This window comes from Panthera leo, chromosome C1, assembly GCF_018350215.1.
Source record: "Panthera leo isolate Ple1 chromosome C1, P.leo_Ple1_pat1.1, whole genome shotgun sequence".
NCBI lineage: Eukaryota > Metazoa > Chordata > Mammalia > Carnivora > Felidae > Panthera > Panthera leo.
The window spans coordinates 13,760,630-13,780,237 of record NC_056686.1 but is presented as its reverse complement, the minus strand read 5'-3'; the positions used below and the strand labels follow the sequence as shown (position 1 = coordinate 13,780,237).

Below are 19,608 nucleotides of genomic sequence, written 5' to 3'. Positions count from 1 at the left end.
GGGCACGGTGGGGCAGACAGGGCGGGTGATGCGGCTCGGCCGGCGAGGCGGCAGGATGGAGCAGAACGGGGCTTTTAAGCAGTTAGAGGACGTTAAGGCCGCAGTTGAGCTCGGGGCGAATCCGCGGTGCTGTACTTCCGGTGCAGTTGGCGTCAGGGTCTGAGATTTCCCCACCACCGTTCCCACTCCCGCCTGATGTCACGAGTCGTGGCGTGACCAGTCATGACCAGCGTCGCTGGCTCCACCAGAAATCTGCACACCTCTGAGTTCTGTCCTTCGTCACTAAAGACGCGATGTGTTACTGTCTGAAAGCGCTTTGGACTTTGGGGAGCAAATTGAATAATCGCATAGGAGCACCTAGAAGAGGACGTCTTCGGTGTTCTGTATTTCTGAGCTAGGGTCCTTCCTGGGGTGCTTTTAGCAAAAGAAAAGGTGGGAGTGCGGGAAAGAAAGGGCAAAGTAACCTGGGTCGTAGTTTACCGTCACGGTGTCTCTCTCTCCTGCTGTGTTACTGAGCGGCCTGCGGGGTCCCTGTAAACAAAGGGTGTCTGTGTGGAGGGTGTGGCACGGAGGAGGCTCCGCGAGAGCTGCGGCGTGTGCACTTGGGGAACCCGGGGCACAGGGGGCTGTGCTCAGTATGCAGTCTGGAGTCAGGGCGGTGACCCCTCAAGTGCGGGCTGCCCGGCGGGCTGCTCACCTCCGCGGATTGGTTTCCATTTCAGATGGAGCACCTGAAAGCTTGTGCGGAAATTGCTGCCCAGCGCACCGTCAACTGGCAGAAGTTCTGCATCAAAGACGACTGTAAGCAGTGCAGCTCCTTCGGGCTGCTGTTACTCCGTCGTCCCTTTGAGAACTAGGTAGTGAGGCCCACTGTGTGCCAAGCACTGGCCTGGATGCCGGAGACGAAACCGTGAGCGAGACACGTAGCTAGAACTCTGCCTAGCTGAGAAGAAAAGTCAAAACTTAGGAGCGGTCGGGGTCAGAGACAAAATTTGGGGTGCTCTGGAGGCACAGAGTAGGAGTAGCTGACCTCCAGATTGTAGAGCTAAAACTAAAGAGGAGGCGGTGGGGTCTAGAGAGTCGTCTTCTTCGAAGAAGTGGGGGCTGAGAGTCGATCTCGAGGTAGCTGTTTGGACATTTGTGAGGTATTTCTGCAGCGGGCACGAGTTCTGGGCGGCATCTGGCAGAGCAGCCTCGGAAAGCAAGCTGGTGGGAACGGGGCCGGTCCTGGCTGGGTGCAGACACGGCTCCCGTGATGGGGAAGTCCGCGGTAATTGTCTCAGAACCGAGCCCCAGTCTCCTCTGCCCACAGCCGTCCTGTACTTCCTCCTCCAAGTCAGCTTCTTGGTGGACGAGGGGGTGTCGCCGGTGCTGCTGCAGCTGCTGTCCTGCGCCCTGTGCGGCAGCAAAGTCCTCGCCGCTCTGGCGGCCTCCGCGGGCTCCTCCACTGCCTCCTCCTCCTCGGCGCCTGTGGCTGCCAGTTCTGGACAAGCCACGACACAGTCCAAGTCGTCCACGAAGAAGAGCAAGAAAGAAGAAAAGGAAAAGGAGAAAGAGGGTAAGCGTTTGTGACCAGGGTGATGTGTTCTGCTTCCTCTTGGAGCACACTGTTGATGCTCCTTTCAGGAAGGGCTTTCACCCGGATGCGCTAGGGACCTAAAACTCAGATGACCTCTAGTGTCTAGTTTTGGTTTTATTTTCCTTTACACCTTAAGCTTGTGACTTCCGTACCAAGGAAAGGCCAAAGGGCACTGAACGTTTTTAGTAAGCCAAGTTTGTTTTTCCGTGAAATAATAAATCACACTTGCTGTGTGAGGAGGTTGTCAGTGTTAAATGATGCTCGTAAATGCACCTCGTGAACTGTTAAATGCCCCACAAATGGAAGCTGTTTTAGTGGACTCCCTACCATCGAAAAGGCAGAAGCCTTTCTGTTTTCACTGCTTTTCATGGTTCTCGGAGGCCTGAGACCGGTGATCAGCAGAGCAGGGGAGGTGGTTTACGTTCTCCCAATTAATGATACAGGTAGATGTTTTAGGCAACGGATCTCTGATGTAGCCGTGTTTGTTCGGTGCCAGGCTTGCGTCGGCCCTTTTTCCTGTGCCTTTTTGGTGGCGTTATTGCACGTCTGTCTCATTTGGGGCTGGCCTTCTGGTTCTCCAGTAAACAACTGAAAGTTGTTCTCAAATTAAAACCATTTAGTTGAAACTCTTAGACATGGACAGAATCCCCTCCCTCTCCATCTGGTGTCACTGGCTGTAGGACCCTAGACCATGTTTCCTGGTCTCCAGTCCTCAGTCCCGCCCTGATCTTGCAGGTGAGAGCTCAGGCAGCCAGGAGGACCAGCTGTGCACGGCTCTGGTAAACCAGCTGAACAAATTCGCAGATAAGGAGACCTTGGTTCAGTTCCTGCGTTGCTTCCTGTTAGAGTCCAATTCTTCCTCAGTGCGCTGGCAGGCGCACTGTCTGACGCTGCATATCTACAGGTGGGGTCTGGGGCTAGGTTTTGGCGGGGTCTGCATGGGTCCAGCACCCGAGTGGACGATGTGGTTCTGTCTTGGCTTCACGTTACATGCTCACGGTTTCAGTCTCGGTATTTATATCGGTCTGGATCCTCTTGACTGTTACAGGTGTCTTCATGAGGTTAGCCGTTCTTAGCCATTAAACTGATGTCGTAAGCAAGAGATGCTTGCGTTTTTTTCTGAGAAGGCTGTATTTTGGAGTTTGTAAAGTGACCAGGCTTGACTCTTCAGGCCACCTTCTGAAGATGCACCTGTTAGGATCTGCTGTCAGAAGAACAGCAGAATGGCTTGAACTTAACCCCTGCTTGTGGGGAGGGAGATACAGCTACAGAAACAGCAACGGGGCATTGTTGATAAATAAAAGGAACTCCAGGGTTTTCTGCTGCTTGGTAATACGAACTGTCCTTTATCTACAGAAACTCCAGCAAATCGCAACAGGAGCTCCTGCTAGATCTGATGTGGTCCATATGGCCAGAACTGCCAGCCTATGGTCGTAAGGCTGCCCAGTTTGTGGACCTGCTAGGGTATTTCTCCTTGAAAACCCCACAAACGGAGAAGAAGGTAACAATTGATGTATAGTCAGGGGGCTATCTAGCCATGTTTGACCTTTTTTCCCTTGAGTTAACATTCTGACCGTCCCACATGGGGGGCACACCTGTAAAATCTCTTTAGATCTATGTTAAGCACTCCCAACACGTATGCCACAAGATAACATATACTAGCAAATAAGCACAGGCTGAATTTGGCTTAGCCAGCAGAAGGAGATCAGGTGGGGAGGAAAATGCAACCTATTTAAAGTTGTTTTAGGAAAGAAGGTATCCCCCTCGTTTTCCTGGCTGCCCTGATGGCATCCCTAAAAGTGTCTCTGCAGTCGGATAATCATTTTGTGACTTCTCCATGGGAATAAAAACAGTCTTTGTCCATAGGGTCTGAAAAGGTGACTGTCCCTAAGTCTGTGGAAACTTGTAGAGAAGATAGAATCCTTTAAATGACTAGGAATTAGGCCCAGCCTTGTGTGATTCTGCACTGGGGCTGAAAAGCCTGGTATTTCTTGGGCGGTATCAACTAGATAGCAGGAGACAGAAGTCTTTTCCAGGAAGACTTTCCCTTGGCCTTTAACTCTGGTCTTTTATTAACTTCTGTTTCAGTTAAAGGAATATTCCCAGAAGGCTGTGGAGATTCTGCGGACTCAAAACCATATTCTTACCAACCACCCCAACTCCAACATTTACAGGTGGGCCCGTTCTGCCTTCTCCCTAACTGAAGCTCCGTCAATCAGGCCCAGTTGCCGTCTCCACATTGGTTAGCTCCTACATAAGAATCAGTACGCCTCTGTCTAGTTGGTCTTCGAATCCCTCCTCGTAGCTGGAGCCTTGCACACCCAGGGCACTCAAAATGTAACTGCTCGATTAGATTTTGGGAAGCAGTAATTTGAGAATGTTTCCTACTTCGAGGGTCTGAGTCTAAATCAGATGAGTGTACAGAAAATGGCTAGGTTAAAACAACTTTTGAAAGAGTATCAGTTAAACTAGCAGCTATTATTTCCCTGGTTTAATAACGACTGTTCTCTTTTCTTCTAAACTTCATTGAGGTATACTTTCTATACCACGAAATTCACCTATTTTAAAGTATACAACTCAATGATTTTTGGTCAATTTAATTGTGACTCTGCTTTGAGTCAAATATTGATGTAGCTTTTTAGGATTCCTCTGACCTCAGGATGGCTCAGAAGTAGGAAACATCTAGGGCTGATTGGTTGACATGTCCTTCCTGTGACGTCTAAGTCCTGTTGGGATTTCTTGCATTTCCCTGTGTTCTTACTAGGGTGGGGCTCGCCTTAGGGAATGTCGCCGTGGCGCGTTCATGGCTTCTTTGTGAAGCTCGGTGCTTTCTAAAATGAAAATTTCCTTATGCTGAGACTGGTTTCTTCCTTAGCACCTTGTCTGGCTTAGTGGAATTTGATGGCTATTACCTGGAGAGCGATCCCTGCCTGGTGTGTAATAATCCAGAGGTGCCGTTTTGTGTAAGTGCCGTCTTTAACGTGGGCAGTGGTGAGGCTTGCAGGGCCAGTGGGTTTCTCGTTCAGAGATTGATTGTTGCCACATAGGTGTTCCTCTCCCGACGGTTGGTCACCAGTGGTATGAATGCTTACCTGCCACGCTTACCACCTCAGATAGAAGTGTCATCCGTGGTCGAAGAGTGGGTTACAGTGATCAGTTTTGAAGAAGGCAGGATGAGCCGGTGGCCTTGAACCGATACACTGTTTTGTGTCCTCCTGTGTTTAGTATATCAAGCTGTCTTCCATCAAAGTGGACACGCGGTACACCACCACCCAGCAGGTCGTGAAGCTCATCGGCAGCCACACCATCAGCAAAGTGACGGTGAAAATCGGGGATCTGAAACGAACAAAGATGGTGCGGACTGTCAACCTGTATTACAACAACCGGACTGTGCAGGCCATCGTGGAGTTGAAGAACAAGTACGGGCTCTTCAGTCTTGGGGAGGGGCCGTGTAAGGCTTAACACCAGCTGTTGCTTTTGATTGCTGGAATAGGGTGAAGCAGCACATCCCCTAGAGGCCTGGTATGTTCTCTTTCCACTTCAGTCAGGGCTGGGGACAAATTGAAACACCGTTTCCTAATGTCGACAAAGGTTCTTTGGCCCGTCCGGTGGAGCCCTTGGGGTCTGAGGGAGCAATTGAGCAGTCTGCCCTCTGAGAGAGCAAGCTGAGTGAGGGGACTGCAGGCTTCTACCTGTGTTAATCAGGGCAGTTCTGGGGTTAAAACCCATACTGGGAAATACTTGTCGTTTCTTGGATTAAGATGATGTTTGCTTGCTCACAGAGAGGCAGTATTCCTTAAGAAGTTTCTCTAGTACGCAGGCCTGATATTGATATGTTGCACCTTCCTTTTTTTTTTTTTTTTTTCTAAATCTTTATTTATCTGTGAGAGAGAGACAGAGTGTGAGCAGGGAGGGAGCAGAGAGCGGGAGACACAGAATCTGAAGCAGGCTCCAGGCCCTGAGCTGTCAGCACAGAGCCCGACGCGGGGCTGAAAGTCACGAACCGTGAGATCATAACCTGAGCCGAAGTCGGACGCTCAACTGACTGAGCCACCCAGGCGCCCCACACCTTCCTTTTGTATCTGCCTATGTTTGGTCTTTCTAGCTCATGTGTCCTGGTGTCTGAATCGGGGCACGTCATATGTGGGCCAAAGAAGGCACCGGTGTGGGTTACAGTGTTGACCCACAGAGACAGATCTGTTGAAATCTCTGGCGTGGCTGTTGGGCAGAGGACATGGGGAGGTGCTGCTTAAGTAGGAAGACTTGCAGGGCTGTTCTGCACGGAATGGAAGTATTGGTATTATTCTAAGGGGCAGAACAAAGCTAGGCTGGACCACATCAGCAAACGGCCACGGGGAGCTTGGCCGACAGGAAGTTTTCTTCCTTTGGAGAGCAGTTCACATTGGTCACGTGCAAGTGAAAGCTGCTAATGCGGATGGCCCGCTCCCCTTCTGGAGGAGGTGGGTTTCATTTCCTGTTGCGTAGAGTCCGTGCAGCTGCCGGTGAAGCGCTCAGAACCCGCGATGAGACCGTGGGCTCACACCCCAGCTCTACTGTCTGTCTTTCTGGTGTGGGACCAGTTGCGTAGTTTGGTTTAGTGTATGTAGACTGCCGAGAATGGAGCCTAGCACGTAGGAAGTGCTTAATAAATGTTACCTGTAGTTAATGTGATTACCCTAAATTACTACATGCCTTTTTTTTTTTTTTTTTTCCCCTCTGCTTGGCACATGGCACATAGTTCATGGTACCTCTTGGGATCTTAGGCTTTAGTGTGGCGTAATTTTAGAGTAGTCTCTCTCTCTGGTGCGTGCTTCGTTGTTTTTCTAGGATCTGAAAAGTCATTCTGTGTAACATCTTAAAGCACCTGAGTGTTAACATCCTTTTTTATAAAGAGCAGTGGGAAGATTTTCTTTATATTTGGTTGCTATTATTCTCCAGATCACCTTTTCTTAGAGTGACCACTGCCTTAGAAGAATACATGGGGACAGCCTTACTCTTTGTCTCCTCAGACCATCTCTGAGGGGTAAACAGGCGGCTCTCAGGCCCCCTGCCCCTCTGTCTGACACCGTCTCTCGTAGGCCGGCTCGCTGGCACAAAGCCAAGAAGGTTCAACTGACCCCCGGGCAGACAGAGGTGAAGATCGATCTGCCCTTGCCCATCGTGGCCTCCAACCTGATGATCGAGTTTGCGGACTTCTATGAAAACTACCAGGCCTCCACAGAGACCCTGCAGTGCCCGCGCTGCAGCGCCTCGGTCCCTGCCAACCCGGGGGTCTGCGGCAACTGTGGAGAGAACGTCTACCAGTGTCACAAATGCAGGTGAGGGAGTGTTGCCGGGCCAGGGCCGTGTACGTTCCTTATATTTCCCTGTAAGAGCCTCAGTGTGGGCAGGGTTCCAGTGTCTGGTGCCCTCATGATCATTAGGGGACTGTGGGCGTGTGGAGTCCAGGGATGGAAGAGCGGTGCGCGTGTAGGTGTGCGCGCGCCTGTCCTGTGGTAGGCGGGGAGCGGGGGTCCCTGGGTCTGGTTGCAGGTCTTCCTTTCTTGTCACCTGGTTGTGTAAGTCACCCTCAGCTGTCGTCATCCCTGCACGGTTCCAGGGTACGCGGGTGGCGCCGTCCATCTCACGGTCGCCCCCCCACCCCCTGCCACTGAACCTCTCCTGCCCCCTGACCCGAACGCCTTGGTTCTTCAGGTCCATCAACTACGACGAAAAGGATCCCTTCCTCTGCAATGCCTGTGGTTTCTGCAAATACGCTCGCTTCGACTTCATGCTCTATGCCAAGCCCTGCTGTGCGGTAGATCCCATCGAGAATGAAGAAGACCGGAAGAAGGTGAGGCTGCATCCGCCCTCGACTCAAGGCAGTGGCTTTGCTCTGAGCTTTGGGCAGCAGGGCTGGCGGAGGACGGCGGGCTTTTCCTTCTGGCGTCAATCTTCCTCCGCTCAGGCACTGTCTGCGGGGCCCGGCTTTAGGGTGGCAGCAGATAGAGGCGTGCGGTTCGTTGGAACACGTGGTTGACGTGTGACTCCTGGGAAGTGTTGGTTGGTAGTGAACTAGAGTGTCCCAGCAGACAAGCAGCTTCAGATTTGGAAAAGCAGAAAGAAGTCGGACGAGTGCCTTGCGTTTGTTCCACAGACGCCTTCATACTGCAGCTGTTGGCCTGGTCTCAGTGGCAGTGCGTCCAGGGGCTGGTTCCGGATCGTTAGGAGGAATAGAGAGAACGAGTGCATGAAAAAGCACCCGACCTGTAGGAAATGTTTCAGAAAACGGTTAGCAATTGGGATTAGTCAAGGAAAAGCCTTCACGCCCGCCCCTGTCTTTTCCTGCTAGGCTGTTTCCAACATCAATACGCTTCTGGACAAAGCCGACCGAGTCTATCACCAGCTGATGGGACATCGGCCACAGCTGGAGAACCTGCTCTGCAAAGTGAACGAGGCGGCCCCCGAGAAGCCGCAGGTAACCCCGAGCTAGAGGGGCATTTGGAGAGGGCTCCGGGGCAGAAGCAGAAGACTGACCACTTGCCTCTTGGGTTGCAGGATGACTCGGGGACGGCCGGGGGCATCAGTTCTACCTCCGCCAGTGTCAATCGGTACATCCTGCAGCTGGCCCAGGAGTACTGTGGCGACTGCAAGAACTCTTTCGACGAGCTCTCCAAAATCATCCAGGTAGAGAAGCGGGAGCCCCTCTGGAGTGTTCCGTGGAGCATTACCAGTGAGGTTTTCAGAGCAGTCCTGCTGTCCCCCTCCGGCACTTTGAGTCTTGGATTGCCCTTGCCCGATCTGAAAAGGCAGGGTCCCGAGTGGCCGCACCATTCAGCTTCTCTCCCGTTGTAGTTTCTGGTGCTTGGCAGAGACCTGAGTTTGTTCCAGAAGATTGAGAGTGACATTATTAGATGTGCTTTCCTTGGCCCATTTAGAACCCATCTTTTAGTAGAGGGGTTGCTAGTTTTAAAAAACCAGCTGTCAAGGTTCTGTTCCCCCCTTTTCTGAAAGGCCACGTGTGCAGGCTGGTAGGGCAGGGCTCACCGACTCCAGTCAGCCAGGGTGGGCCGTGCAAATGATGGAATGTTACCAACCTAATGTCCATGGAATGGGAGGCTGGCCGCACGCAGACAAGCCGGTTCCTGGCCCATCCACAGCTGTCTCTGCTATATGGGCCGACATCTCTGATCTTCGTGTTTGTTCTTTATGAGACAGCGTTATGTGGGAGTTAAGGACCTGTGCCGTGTTCAGGGGCTGAGTTCTGACTCTGCCACTTGCCTTGGACAAGCTAACCCTCCTAAGCTTCAGCTTTCTTCTCTGTAAAATGAGGATAAAGTATCTAATCGGTAGGGTCATCAGAAAGGTTAAATTGGATAATGCATGTGAAATGTTTTTTCAAACCAAAACTAATTCCTAGTTAACTTTCTCTTCTTCCTTATTTATTGCTGTTTTATTTCTTTTTCATCTTTTTTTCTCTTAGAAAGTCTTTGCTTCACGCAAAGAGTTGTTGGAATATGACCTGCAGCAGAGGGAAGCAGCCACCAAATCGTCCCGAACCTCCGTGCAGCCCACCTTCACGGCCAGCCAGTACCGCGCCTTATCCGTCCTGGGCTGTGGCCACACATCCTCCACCAAGTGCTACGGCTGCGCCTCGGCCGTCACAGAACATTGTATCACGCTGCTCCGGGCCCTGGCCACCAATCCGGCCCTGAGGCACATCCTCGTCTCCCAGGGCCTTATCCGGGAGCTCTTTGATTACAATCTTCGCCGAGGCTCTGCGGCCATGCGGGAGGAGGTCCGCCAGCTCATGTGCCTGCTAACTCGGTCAGAACCTGCAGCGTGATCGTGGGCCCGGTAACTCCTAACGTGGTGGGGGGGAGGGGTGTTGGTGGCCGCTGGTAGTAGCGAAGCTGGGAGCTTAGGGGTGCAAAGTGTGGTGCTTGTTGCTGCTGGACAGGCTGGCTAACTTGTGAGGGAGGAAGAGGGGGAGATGCCCAGGGTCTTGGTGAGCGAATTCTGCGAGCATTTGAGACCAGGTTAGCTTGTAAATAGAATATTTGGCTTGTACGTTGTCGGTTCCAGTGAGGTTCCCTGGGGAAACGAGTGTCCGAGTTCTGGTGAGGGAGGAGAAGGGAGCCTGGGCATTTGGACTCCAGACTCCCATGGAGGAGGCCAGTGGAGCAGTGGAGCCTGGTGACGAGAGCTTATTATGCGGCGTCTGATGCTCTGTGCCTCGGACAGCTTACCTAACGTCTTTGAGCCAAGGTTTTCCTTGTCTGAAAAATGCTGATGAGTAAATATCTTGAAGGCTTGTGGCGAGGACGGAATGAAATAATTCACGTGGGCGGTGACTCCTGTTTGTTGAGTGCCTACCTTGTGACGACAAGAGTTACCAGAGCTGCATGTGGTTTATCTACGGAGTGTGTGGCATGGGTTCCGGAACGTGTTAGGTGATGGATAGCCATTTCTTGCTGTTTCATTTATTCACCCGCTTAGCAGGTGTACTTTGTCTTTGAATGCCAGGCACTGTTTGGGACTCTGGGTGTGCAGTGGGAAATGTTGCCCTCACGTAGCCCTCAGTCTAGGCGGGGGAACTGCAGAAGCATACTTGTACAGTATAGCATCAGGAGATTCCAGTTGTGAGGGGAGGTAAAGCCGCAGTGGCGCCCCGACTGTGGCAGGAATTGCCGCGTGGAAGAAGGTGGCTAGGGTAGGTCTGTTGAGGGGTGATGATTGAGGAGACGCGTGTGGAGTAAGGGGACGAGCCACGCAGATGTCTCTGCTGCGGCGGGGTGTGCCAGGGGTCCTGCAGGTGGAGTAAAGGAGGCCGCAGGGGAAGGAGAACCAGAGGTGGCTGGGGGCCAGATCCCGGGGGGTCTTCTAGGCTATCGTAAGGGCTTTGAGTTCTGTTGAAAGTGGGGTAGGAAGCAAGAAAGGGACCTGGTACAATTTACGTTGTTAGGACTAATGTCGACATCATTACAGTGGGGCGTAGGTGGGAACCATGGGTGCCTCGTGGGAGCTGAAGTAGAGGTGCGTGGAGAAAACGAGGAAAGTGTTGTGACCCATCCTGGCAGGAAGCCCCTGGATCTGGAGCCTGGGGACTCAGCAGCCTGGGCTGTGGACGCGGAGGAGATCTCGGTGCTGGTGCTAAGCTCCCCTCAGTCACCCCTGCGGGGCAGGCGGCTGTGATGGGCTCTTTGTTACAGACCCGGGGATCCTCATGGGGCTGATCTCTTAGGCCCGTGGGCATCGATTGCCTTTTCTCTGAGCTCCTCAGGTGGGGAGGTGGACACGGCCAGTGGTGGGTAACAGGACTCCCATGCCTTTGCTTCCTCAGAGACAATCCAGAAGCCACCCAGCAAATGAATGACTTGATCATCGGCAAAGTCTCCACTGCCCTGAAGGGCCACTGGGCCAATCCTGATCTGGTGAGCAGGACGGCCGCTCCTCTGACCTCTCTCTCTCTGTTCTTCTGTGCTCCTTTGCTTTCCTTTCCACCGGTCTCTGTGGGGTGACTGTCCCAGGTCAGAGCCAGCCTCAGAGGGAGAAGAGAAATGGGTGGTTGGCCAGAGGGGGAGCAGGGGTCTCCAGCTCTCCTTTGTCTCTCTCGTGGCGCCACCGGGTACCAGACATTTTAGTTGCGGGTCCCCTGATCAGAGTTTGGACGTAAGCCCCAGTCCTGGCTCCCTCCTGCAGACCCTCCTCTACCCATGTCTCCTCCCGTTGGCCTTCTAGGCAAGCAGCCTGCAGTATGAGATGCTGTTGCTGACAGACTCCATCTCGAAGGAGGACGGCTGCTGGGAGCTGCGGCTGCGCTGTGGTGAGCTGGGGGCCCGTCTGCTTCGGGGCTCTTTGGGGGTGGGGCTTTGGGCTCCATCCTGGCCACAGACGGGGTGGGACAGGGGCTGCCCCGGGCAGCCCTGCTGGAGCCGGGGCTTGGTGCTCGGTGACCGCGGCTCAGCCTGTCCCTCCTACCCCCAGCTCTCAGCCTCTTCCTCATGGCGGTGAACATCAAGACCCCCGTGGTTGTGGAGAACATTACCCTCATGTGTCTGCGGATCTTGCAGAAGCTGATTAAACCACCTGCTCCTACCAGCAAGAAGAACAAGGTACCGGGCGGGGAGGCCAGGAGGGGAGGGAGGGCGGCAGCCCCTTCCTGCCCTGGCGGGGCACCAGCGCTTCCTCTGCCTCAGTTAAGCAGACAGGAGTTGGGAGTTTTGAGAAGGAATGTTTCTCAGAGGGAAGTCGAGAGTCACATAAACATGAAAATGCAGACGCGTGGAACGAGCTGGTTTACTAGAGGTCTGGCTCTTTCTCCAGTCATATCAGATGAGTCACAGCTCCCAGAAGGCACGTGTTCTTTTCCACCCCTGTGCCTTTGTGCATGCAGTATTGTGCAGGGGCGAAAATCCTAGGCTCTGAAGCAGACTTCTTGATTTCCGATCCCAGCTCTTCTCTTTACTAGCCTTGTGACTTTGGGCAAGTTGTTAACTCCAGCTCCTTGGTTTGCCCATCTCTGCAATGGGAATACAACACATTGAACTGTTGGGAGGCATCAGTCACTTAACACAGATTATGTGCTCGGAACACCGGCTTGTGTTAGTCCCTTAGTAAATGTTAGCTGCGGCTGTCTGTCATCTTCTCTGTGTAGGATGCCCCCTTCTTTGTTAGCTGCCTCTTAGAAGATCCAGCTCTCTGCTGCGCTGGCTGTGAGCACCTCAAATCCAGGGATGTCCGTTTTGTAGTATTTTTTATGTCCAATGCAGAGCATGCTACTTAACATACGCTAGCCATTCAGTAAATCATTAAGCGAATGAGGAAAGCCAAGTTTTTGTTCTAAGATAACATAACCATAGCTGAGCCCCAGATTGATCTGCTTGGACCAACTTGTGGAAGACACGGGCCACGGTTCTTCCTCTCAGCCATGCCTGAGGCTGTCTCTCTGTGGTCCTTGGGCCATTGGATTCCTGCTCCGTCCTGGTGGGGCGCTTCGTGGGAAGAGTCTTCATTACTGCAGGAAGATTGCTTTCTGAGTGGTAAGCACTAGGGTGGAAGCTGGATATTGAACAGTTTAGTAAATTTTCCTCGACCCAGTCTTCCTAGGCAGTCCTCGGAAAAGGCAGGACTGAGGTACCCATCTTCCTTCCCTTTGACGAAGGTTTATTTCCCCTCAGAGCTCATTGTCAGCCAGTAAAATCAGTACTTGATTAAAGAGGAACGTCATCCCCACATGACCATCATTTTTCCCAGAGTGAGGCAAAAAATTTCCAGAGTTGTTTATTCTCTAAGTGCAGGAGCCCATTGTCGATGTTTGCGCCGTGCTTAGTTTCAGCCTAGAGAAAGCAGTTCTCAAAACTAGGCTCCCGGTGCCTGAGCGTTCCCTGGACCATCGGGGACCCTGTGAGGCCAACATTTGTTTCATAACTCTCCTCCGGCCCTGCTTGCCCCTTGTGGTCTGTGCACCTCGGGGCTGGTGGTGCACAGTCCCTGGTGGCGAGGCCACCGGGGCCTCAGCGGGAAAGGTAGTGCGTGCTCACTCATGGGCGTCCTCGATGAAATGGTGCATGTTAATGTCAGTACATCTCCCTTCTTGGGTACTTGTGTTCTTGATACTCGGTGTGACCGTGTGGAAGCGCGCCGGAAGTGCTCCTGCTGCACACGCCCCATTGCCGCCGTGCTTGCTGTCGGGGGCAGGTGCGTGCATGTGAGCCGCTGCCTCTTGTGGGGCCCTGTGTGTGCTTGGAGGGGTGTGCGACGGGCCAGGTGTGCTTATTCAGAATTGGGTGTTAGCAGACATTTTCAACTTCCTTCCTTCCTTCCTTCCTTCCTTCCTTCCTTCCTTCCTTCCTTCCTTCCTTTTTTTAATGTTTGCTTATTTTTGAGAGACAGAGCATGAATGGGGAAGGGGTAGAGAGAGGGAGACACAGAATCTGAAGCAGGCTCCAGGCTCTGAGCTGTCAGCACAGAGCCTGATGTGGGGCTCGAACTCACCAACTGTGAGTTCATGATCTGAGCTGAAGTCGGACGCTCAACTGACTGAGCCACCCAGGTGCCCCAGCAGACATTTCCTTGAAAAATGAAGGAAGTGAACCCATCACTCCAGAGGAACTGACATAACTCAGAGAGCCAGTATTTTCCAGATGACCAACATGTGCTACAGAATCACACGGGGTTTAGTAAAGATGAGGGTTAGTGTGGTGGAATATGAAAAGTTTATCAGTCGATTTCAGATTCCACATAACAGCCAGTCTTTAAGAACCTATCACTTATTGCACTCCCCCAAAAAATAAATATTAAAAAAAAACAATGTGTCATTTATTGAAAGTGAGATCCAAGAAAGAAACCCGCAATTACGTGAAAAGGCTGTAAAAATACTCTTTTTTCCAGCTACGTATCTTTGTGCAGCTGGGTGCTTTTCTCGTACTGCAACCCCAACAACATACGCCAACAGTTTGAACACAGAAGCAGCTCTGAGAGTCCAGCTGTTGTATTAAATCGGTCGTTAAGCAAATTTTCAGAAACGAAGCAGTGCTGCTCCTTCAGGTTATTTTCATTCTGGAAATACAAAAAACATCATTTAGGTAGATAGGTAATGGATTCATTCTTGTTTTTATTTATTTTTTTATTAAAAAAAATTTTTTTTTTAACATTTATTTATTTTTGAGACAGAGAGAGAGCATGAACAGAGGAGGGTCAGAGCAAGAGGGAGGCATAGAATCTGAAACAGGCTCCAGGCTCTGTGCTGTCAGCACAGAGCCCGACGCGGGGCTCGAACCCACAGACCGCGAGATCATGACCTGAGCCGAAGTTGGACGCTTAACCAACTGAGCCACCCAGGCGCCCCTCATTCTTGTTTTTAAATGAAAGTAGTTAGTATTTTAAGAATTTCTCATGCTTAACTTTAAAATTCTTTTTTTTAATTTTTAAAATTTTTTATTAAAAAATTTTTTTGGTAATGTTTATTTAATTTTGAGAGAGAGAGAGAGAGGGAGGGAGTAGGGGAGGGGCAGAGAGAGGGGGGTGACACAGAATCTGAAGCAGGCTCCAGGCTCTGAGCTGTCAGCACAGAGCCCGATGTGGGGCTCGAACTCACGGACCGCGAGATCAGGACCTGAACCGAAGTCAGACGCCCCACCGACTGAGCCACCCAGGCGCCCCTCTCATGCTTAACTTTTAATGTTGTAAATATCAATAGATAGAATCATACATGCAAAACAGTTTCGGGTCCTCAATAATTTTTTAAGAGTGTGAAGGAGTCCTGAGGCCAAAAAGCTTGAGAACATCTGGTTTAGAGTGTGTGTGGGGCTCTTGGCTGTGCAGGCTAGTTCTGCTTGGTAATGGCTCCCAAAATTCTGGAGACTGCACAGTGGCTCCTTAAAGAGTGATGTTTGGGGAGCTGGATCAGCCTTGGGGTAGGAATTGGAGGGTGTGGCTGTAGGACTGTCTGTAGGTAGCCCGCTACCTCTTAGTCCTGCACAGTCAGAACGGCGACCTTAAGCTCAGTGTGGAGACGCCGCTGCTAAGTTGTGTCATATGGCTTTGAAGGAACATACACTTGGGCGGAAATGATACGACCGTTGACCCTTCTGACCTTGCCTCGCGTATGTCCCCCTGGGGCATCGGTGCCATCATATCGGAGCCATCACATTGGAGCCGTGGCTCAGGTGTGTTTTCACGCTCCCGCCTTGTTCCGCTTTCCCCCTGCAGGATGTCCCTGTTGAGGCCCTCACCACGGTTAAGCCGTACTGCAATGAGATCCATGCCCAGGCTCAACTGTGGCTCAAGAGAGACCCCAAAGCGTCCTATGAAGCCTGGAAGAAGTGTCTTCCTATCAGAGGTGTGTCTGTGTCTTCGTGCCTGGGGAAGCCAGTCCCTCCGACCCCTGTCCCGGCAGCCCTACGGTCCCCCTTTTTCTGTTACTTCCTTTCCCTTACCCCTCGCTCCACCCCCCTGCCTGCCAGGGACAGATGGCAACGGGAAGTCCCCCAGCAAGTCGGAGCTCCGCCACCTCTATTTGACCGAGAAGTACGTGTGGAGGTGGAAGCAGTTCCTGAGTCGTCGGGGGAAGAGGACCCCGCCCTTGGATCTCAAGCTGGGCCACAACAACTGGCTGCGGCAAGTGAGTGACCGCCTCCGGGCCCTCCTCCCACTCCCCTTGCCCCAGATGCCAAGCAGCGCCTCTCTGCTCCCCCCCCCCCCACCCACCCACGTCTGCTCTGCTCTCTTGCCTCCTTTCAGGCGGGAAGCAGGGGGAGGTCCTGGGTTGCAGCCACCAGTGTGGTAGACTGGTTGAGAGAGGACTTTTCTGTGCCTCTCATCAAGCTGCTGTGCTTGTTACTCCTCCTGGCCACTCATGGGAACTAAGCCTCAGTGCTACCCCTCCCTTTTTCTCCTTCCGTTGTCTATACCTCCTGCTGCCCTCTCCCTGTTCGTTCTAGCTAGCATCATAAAGGATTAAAGTAATTAAAGGCATCCGTTTGTCTGTTAACGTATAAAGTAAGAAATACTTGGTCAAATGTAAGTATTGAGCATATAGGTACCTCCAAAATAGAGTTGCAGGGTTATAGAAATCTGTGCTGAGGAAAAGACTTGCTTGCCTACTTCCTAGTTCAGTGGTTTTATTTTATTTACTTAAAAAAAAATTTTTAACGTTTATTTATTATTGAAAGACAGGGAGAGAGCATGAGCAAGGGAGGGACAGAGAGAGAGAGAGGGAGACACAGAATCCAAAGCAGGCTCCAGGCCCTGAGCTGTCAGCACAGAGCCTGACACGGCGCTTGAACCCACAAACAAGGTCGTGACCCGGGCCGAAGTCAGACACTCAACCGGCTGAGCCACCCAGGCGCCCCTCCAGTTCAGTGATTTTAGATGTGCTGTCCGGGTTACTTGATGGAGAAGCTTCCGTGAAGAAGGGGGCTGCTGAGCAGCCTCTTTCCCAGTCTGCCACAGCAGCATCTGGCCTTGAGTGTGGTTTTCGCCTCTCCCCTTTCCCCGGAGGTGCATCCGGAGGACTTCCAGAAGGTGCCACTTCACTGTGTCGGTCACCTGAGCCACGGCTTCTCTCCCGTGTCCTGCAGGTGCTCTTCACCCCGGCGACACAGGCCGCGCGCCAGGCAGCCTGCACCATCGTGGAAGCTCTCGCCACCATTCCCAGCCGCAAGCAGCAGGTCCTGGACCTCCTCACCAGGTGCCACTTGAGGGGGGCGTGGGAGAGCGGTCAGCCTTCCCCGTCTTCCTGGGGGAATCTATAGGTCAGGATGACGGCAGGCACACCCAGGCTCTGTACCCATCGCCCGCTACGGAGAGGGGCACAGGAACGGAAAAGAACCAGAGAACCGGGTGGTCGTGCTGCTGCTGGTGGTGGTGCGGGTAGTCATAGAGCAGCAGCAGCAGCAGCGACCGACGTCAGTTGAGGTCTTAGGAGCATATAAACGCTCAGCCCTGTGTGAGCTCCTTGGATCCTGCCCCGCAACCTGGGATTGATGCGGTTGAGTAATGTGTCTGCCGAAGGCAGGATTTGAATCCAGGCCGTGTAATTCCAAAGCCCACGCCATCGGCTACTAAACTCTGCGGTACACTTGCCTTCTCTGTGAGTCATTCAAAACCACAGTTGCTGTCCGGAGAAGCTCTGTTCTATTTTGCCGCTTGTTGTTCCCAATGGGTCTAGTTTCCCGCCTCACATTCCCTGTCGTGTGCGCTGAGCTGTCCCCGAGCGTGGGGAGTTCCCAAGTGGGAAGTTTGGGGTTTTCTCAGGTGCCTCCCCCAGCCTCTGGAAGGAAGGGGGAGCGAAGGGCAGCAGAGGACACGAAGGTGGGAGGAACGGAGGGGGCTGTTGGAGCCATCGGAGCCGAGTCCTCACGGTGCCCTGTCTTGTCGCGGGCCAGCTACCTGGACGAGCTGAGCATAGCGGGCGAGTGTGCGGCCGAGTACTTGGCTCTCTACCAGAAGCTCATCACTTCAGCCCACTGGAAAGTCTACCTGGCCGCACGGGGTGTCCTCCCCTACGTGGGCAACCTCATCACCAAGGTACCTGCCCCCCGCCCAGGAGAGCCCTTCCCCCGTTTGGCTTTCGTGGCCCTCCACTGGGGTAAACTTTCTGGTATTCTTTTTTTGCTGAGAAGAAGTATTTGTCGAAAGTATTATCTTTGTGACTGTAGCATGAGGAACAGCAACCCGTTGGGGGCATTTCGGCTCTTCTCTGTCTTTAAGCCACCCCTTAACATCACTGCATCTGCCCTCGGCTGCTTAGGAGTTTGGCAGAAGTGCAGCTCGAGGGGTCGTTGGAGTAAAAGGGGGACCGCGGAGCGCCTGGCTGCTGTTGCTGGCTCCTGGCGCCGCAGGTGGAGGGGGCCGATGTCGTCAGCGGTGCCGTCACTAACTGTGCTTGTGGTCCTCGTAGGAAATCGCCCGCCTGCTGGCCCTGGAGGAGGCCACCCTGAGCACTGACCTGCAGCAGGGCTATGCCCTCAAAAGTCTCACAGGTAGAGACAGCCAAGAGGCCCTTCCTTTAGGCACCCTGGGCACAGTGTGGGGACGGACCCTTAGGTCTTGGGGTGCTGAGGTTGACTCTCTTCCCTCTTGTGTTGATTCAGTGCATATTTCAGCTCCGTAGTTTTCTCTTCATTGGTGGCTTTACGTATTTGAGCTCCTGTTCACTGTGGACCGGTTCACTTCCTTGAGCACCAGCTCTGTGCTTGGAAGTTGCTTTGGAGTCGCTCATTACCTTTGGAAGACAGGGACCTTCTCGCTCCTGTTCTCGTTCAGAGCTCTTGCAGCAGTTTTTTTCCTGTCCCCACAGGCCTTCTTTCCTCCTTTGTCGAGGTGGAGTCCATCAAAAGACACTTCAAAAGTCGCTTGGTGGGCACAGTGCTGAATGGGTACCTGTGCTTGCGAAAGCTGGTGGTGCAGAGGACCAAGCTGATCGATGAGACCCAGGACATGCTGCTGGAGATGCTGGAGGACATGACCACAGGTAGCACCGCCTGTGGCCTGGAGCCGGGACTCCGTCCCTGCTGAAGGGGGTGGCAAGCGTCTCTCCACGCTCAAGGAAAGAGGGGAAGAAGTTCTGGTGCTTGGAGCTGGAAAATTCCAGAGCTGGGCTCAGTCCGTTTGGACTTTTTATATTAAGTTCACAGAACAGAAGGAAGTCACGTGTTCTCAGATTGGTGTCTTTCGCTGGTTCTGGCACGTTCTCAGCCACCGTTTCCTCCATTGACTTTGCTACAGTCTCTCCCTCCTTCTTGTGGAACCCACAGTCTCTCATCCATCTCTGCCTCTCTGTCATGGGGTCCATCTCACCATCTCTCTATGCTGATTCTGGAGGATCTCTTTGGTTCTTTCATTTAGTTCATTTGTTTTTTCTTCGCTGAGTTAGCTCTTTCATCTATTTGTTGAGTCCTTGTGCTTCTTTACAGATTTTATAATCTCTTCTTTTTTACTCACGCTCCCCCCCCTTTTTAAAAGTTTTCAAACATAGCAGACGTTTCTGTGTCTGTTAATTCTAAGATTTGAAGTGTATTGATCTGATTCTGCTCTATGTTATTCCAGCTCTTTAAATCTTAGCTCTGAGCTCTTGCCTTAAATCTTTTTGTATTTCATGATTTTTTACTGTGAGCTCACATTTTGGAGGTTTTCTGTGGGAATTCTTTTTTTTTTTTTTTTTTATTGTTAGAGAGAGAATGCACACATGTACGAGTGAGGAGGGGCAGAGAGAGAGAGAGAGAGAGAGAGAGAGAAAGAGAAAGAATCTCATGTAGGCTCCATGCTTAGCACGGAGCCTGACGGGCTCGATCTCATGACCCTGGGATCATGACATGAGCCAAAGTCAAGAGTTGGCTGCCCAACTGCCAGAGCCACCCAGGCGCCCCAATCTGTGGGAATTCTTTAGGACCCAAGTCAAATACGGGTTTCTCTAATGAGGATTTATAACTGCTTCTGTGAGGCATCTGGGGACACTGCATCATAGGGCTGTCTCCAAACCAAGTTTTTCAGGTTTTTCAGACCTCTTCGGTAGTGTGAATTTTGAGCCACAAACCCCTCTGAGG

At 52.3% G+C, this 19,608-nt stretch overlaps 1 protein-coding gene across 4 annotated transcripts in view; it reads left to right on the top strand.

Moving 5' to 3' along the window:
* Positions 1-19,608, top strand: part of UBR4 (ubiquitin protein ligase E3 component n-recognin 4) — a 131,679-nt gene that overhangs the window by 84,320 nt on the left and 27,751 nt on the right. For all 4 annotated transcript variants that reach the window (XM_042951688.1, XM_042951686.1, XM_042951687.1 and 1 more), the window contains exons 67-87: positions 723-801; positions 1,313-1,558; positions 2,315-2,483; positions 2,936-3,080; positions 3,668-3,753; positions 4,455-4,542; positions 4,805-4,998; positions 6,658-6,897; positions 7,274-7,412; positions 7,911-8,036; positions 8,117-8,245; positions 9,042-9,385; positions 10,902-10,992; positions 11,300-11,384; positions 11,546-11,673; positions 15,272-15,401; positions 15,526-15,683; positions 16,642-16,751; positions 17,449-17,590; positions 17,964-18,045; positions 18,363-18,536. In XM_042951688.1, the coding sequence (XP_042807622.1) occupies positions 723-801; positions 1,313-1,558; positions 2,315-2,483; positions 2,936-3,080; positions 3,668-3,753; positions 4,455-4,542; positions 4,805-4,998; positions 6,658-6,897; positions 7,274-7,412; positions 7,911-8,036; positions 8,117-8,245; positions 9,042-9,385; positions 10,902-10,992; positions 11,300-11,384; positions 11,546-11,673; positions 15,272-15,401; positions 15,526-15,683; positions 16,642-16,751; positions 17,449-17,590; positions 17,964-18,045; positions 18,363-18,536 (3,085 nt within the window). The remainder of the gene's footprint in view (positions 1-722; positions 802-1,312; positions 1,559-2,314; positions 2,484-2,935; positions 3,081-3,667; positions 3,754-4,454; positions 4,543-4,804; positions 4,999-6,657; positions 6,898-7,273; positions 7,413-7,910; positions 8,037-8,116; positions 8,246-9,041; positions 9,386-10,901; positions 10,993-11,299; positions 11,385-11,545; positions 11,674-15,271; positions 15,402-15,525; positions 15,684-16,641; positions 16,752-17,448; positions 17,591-17,963; positions 18,046-18,362; positions 18,537-19,608) is intronic.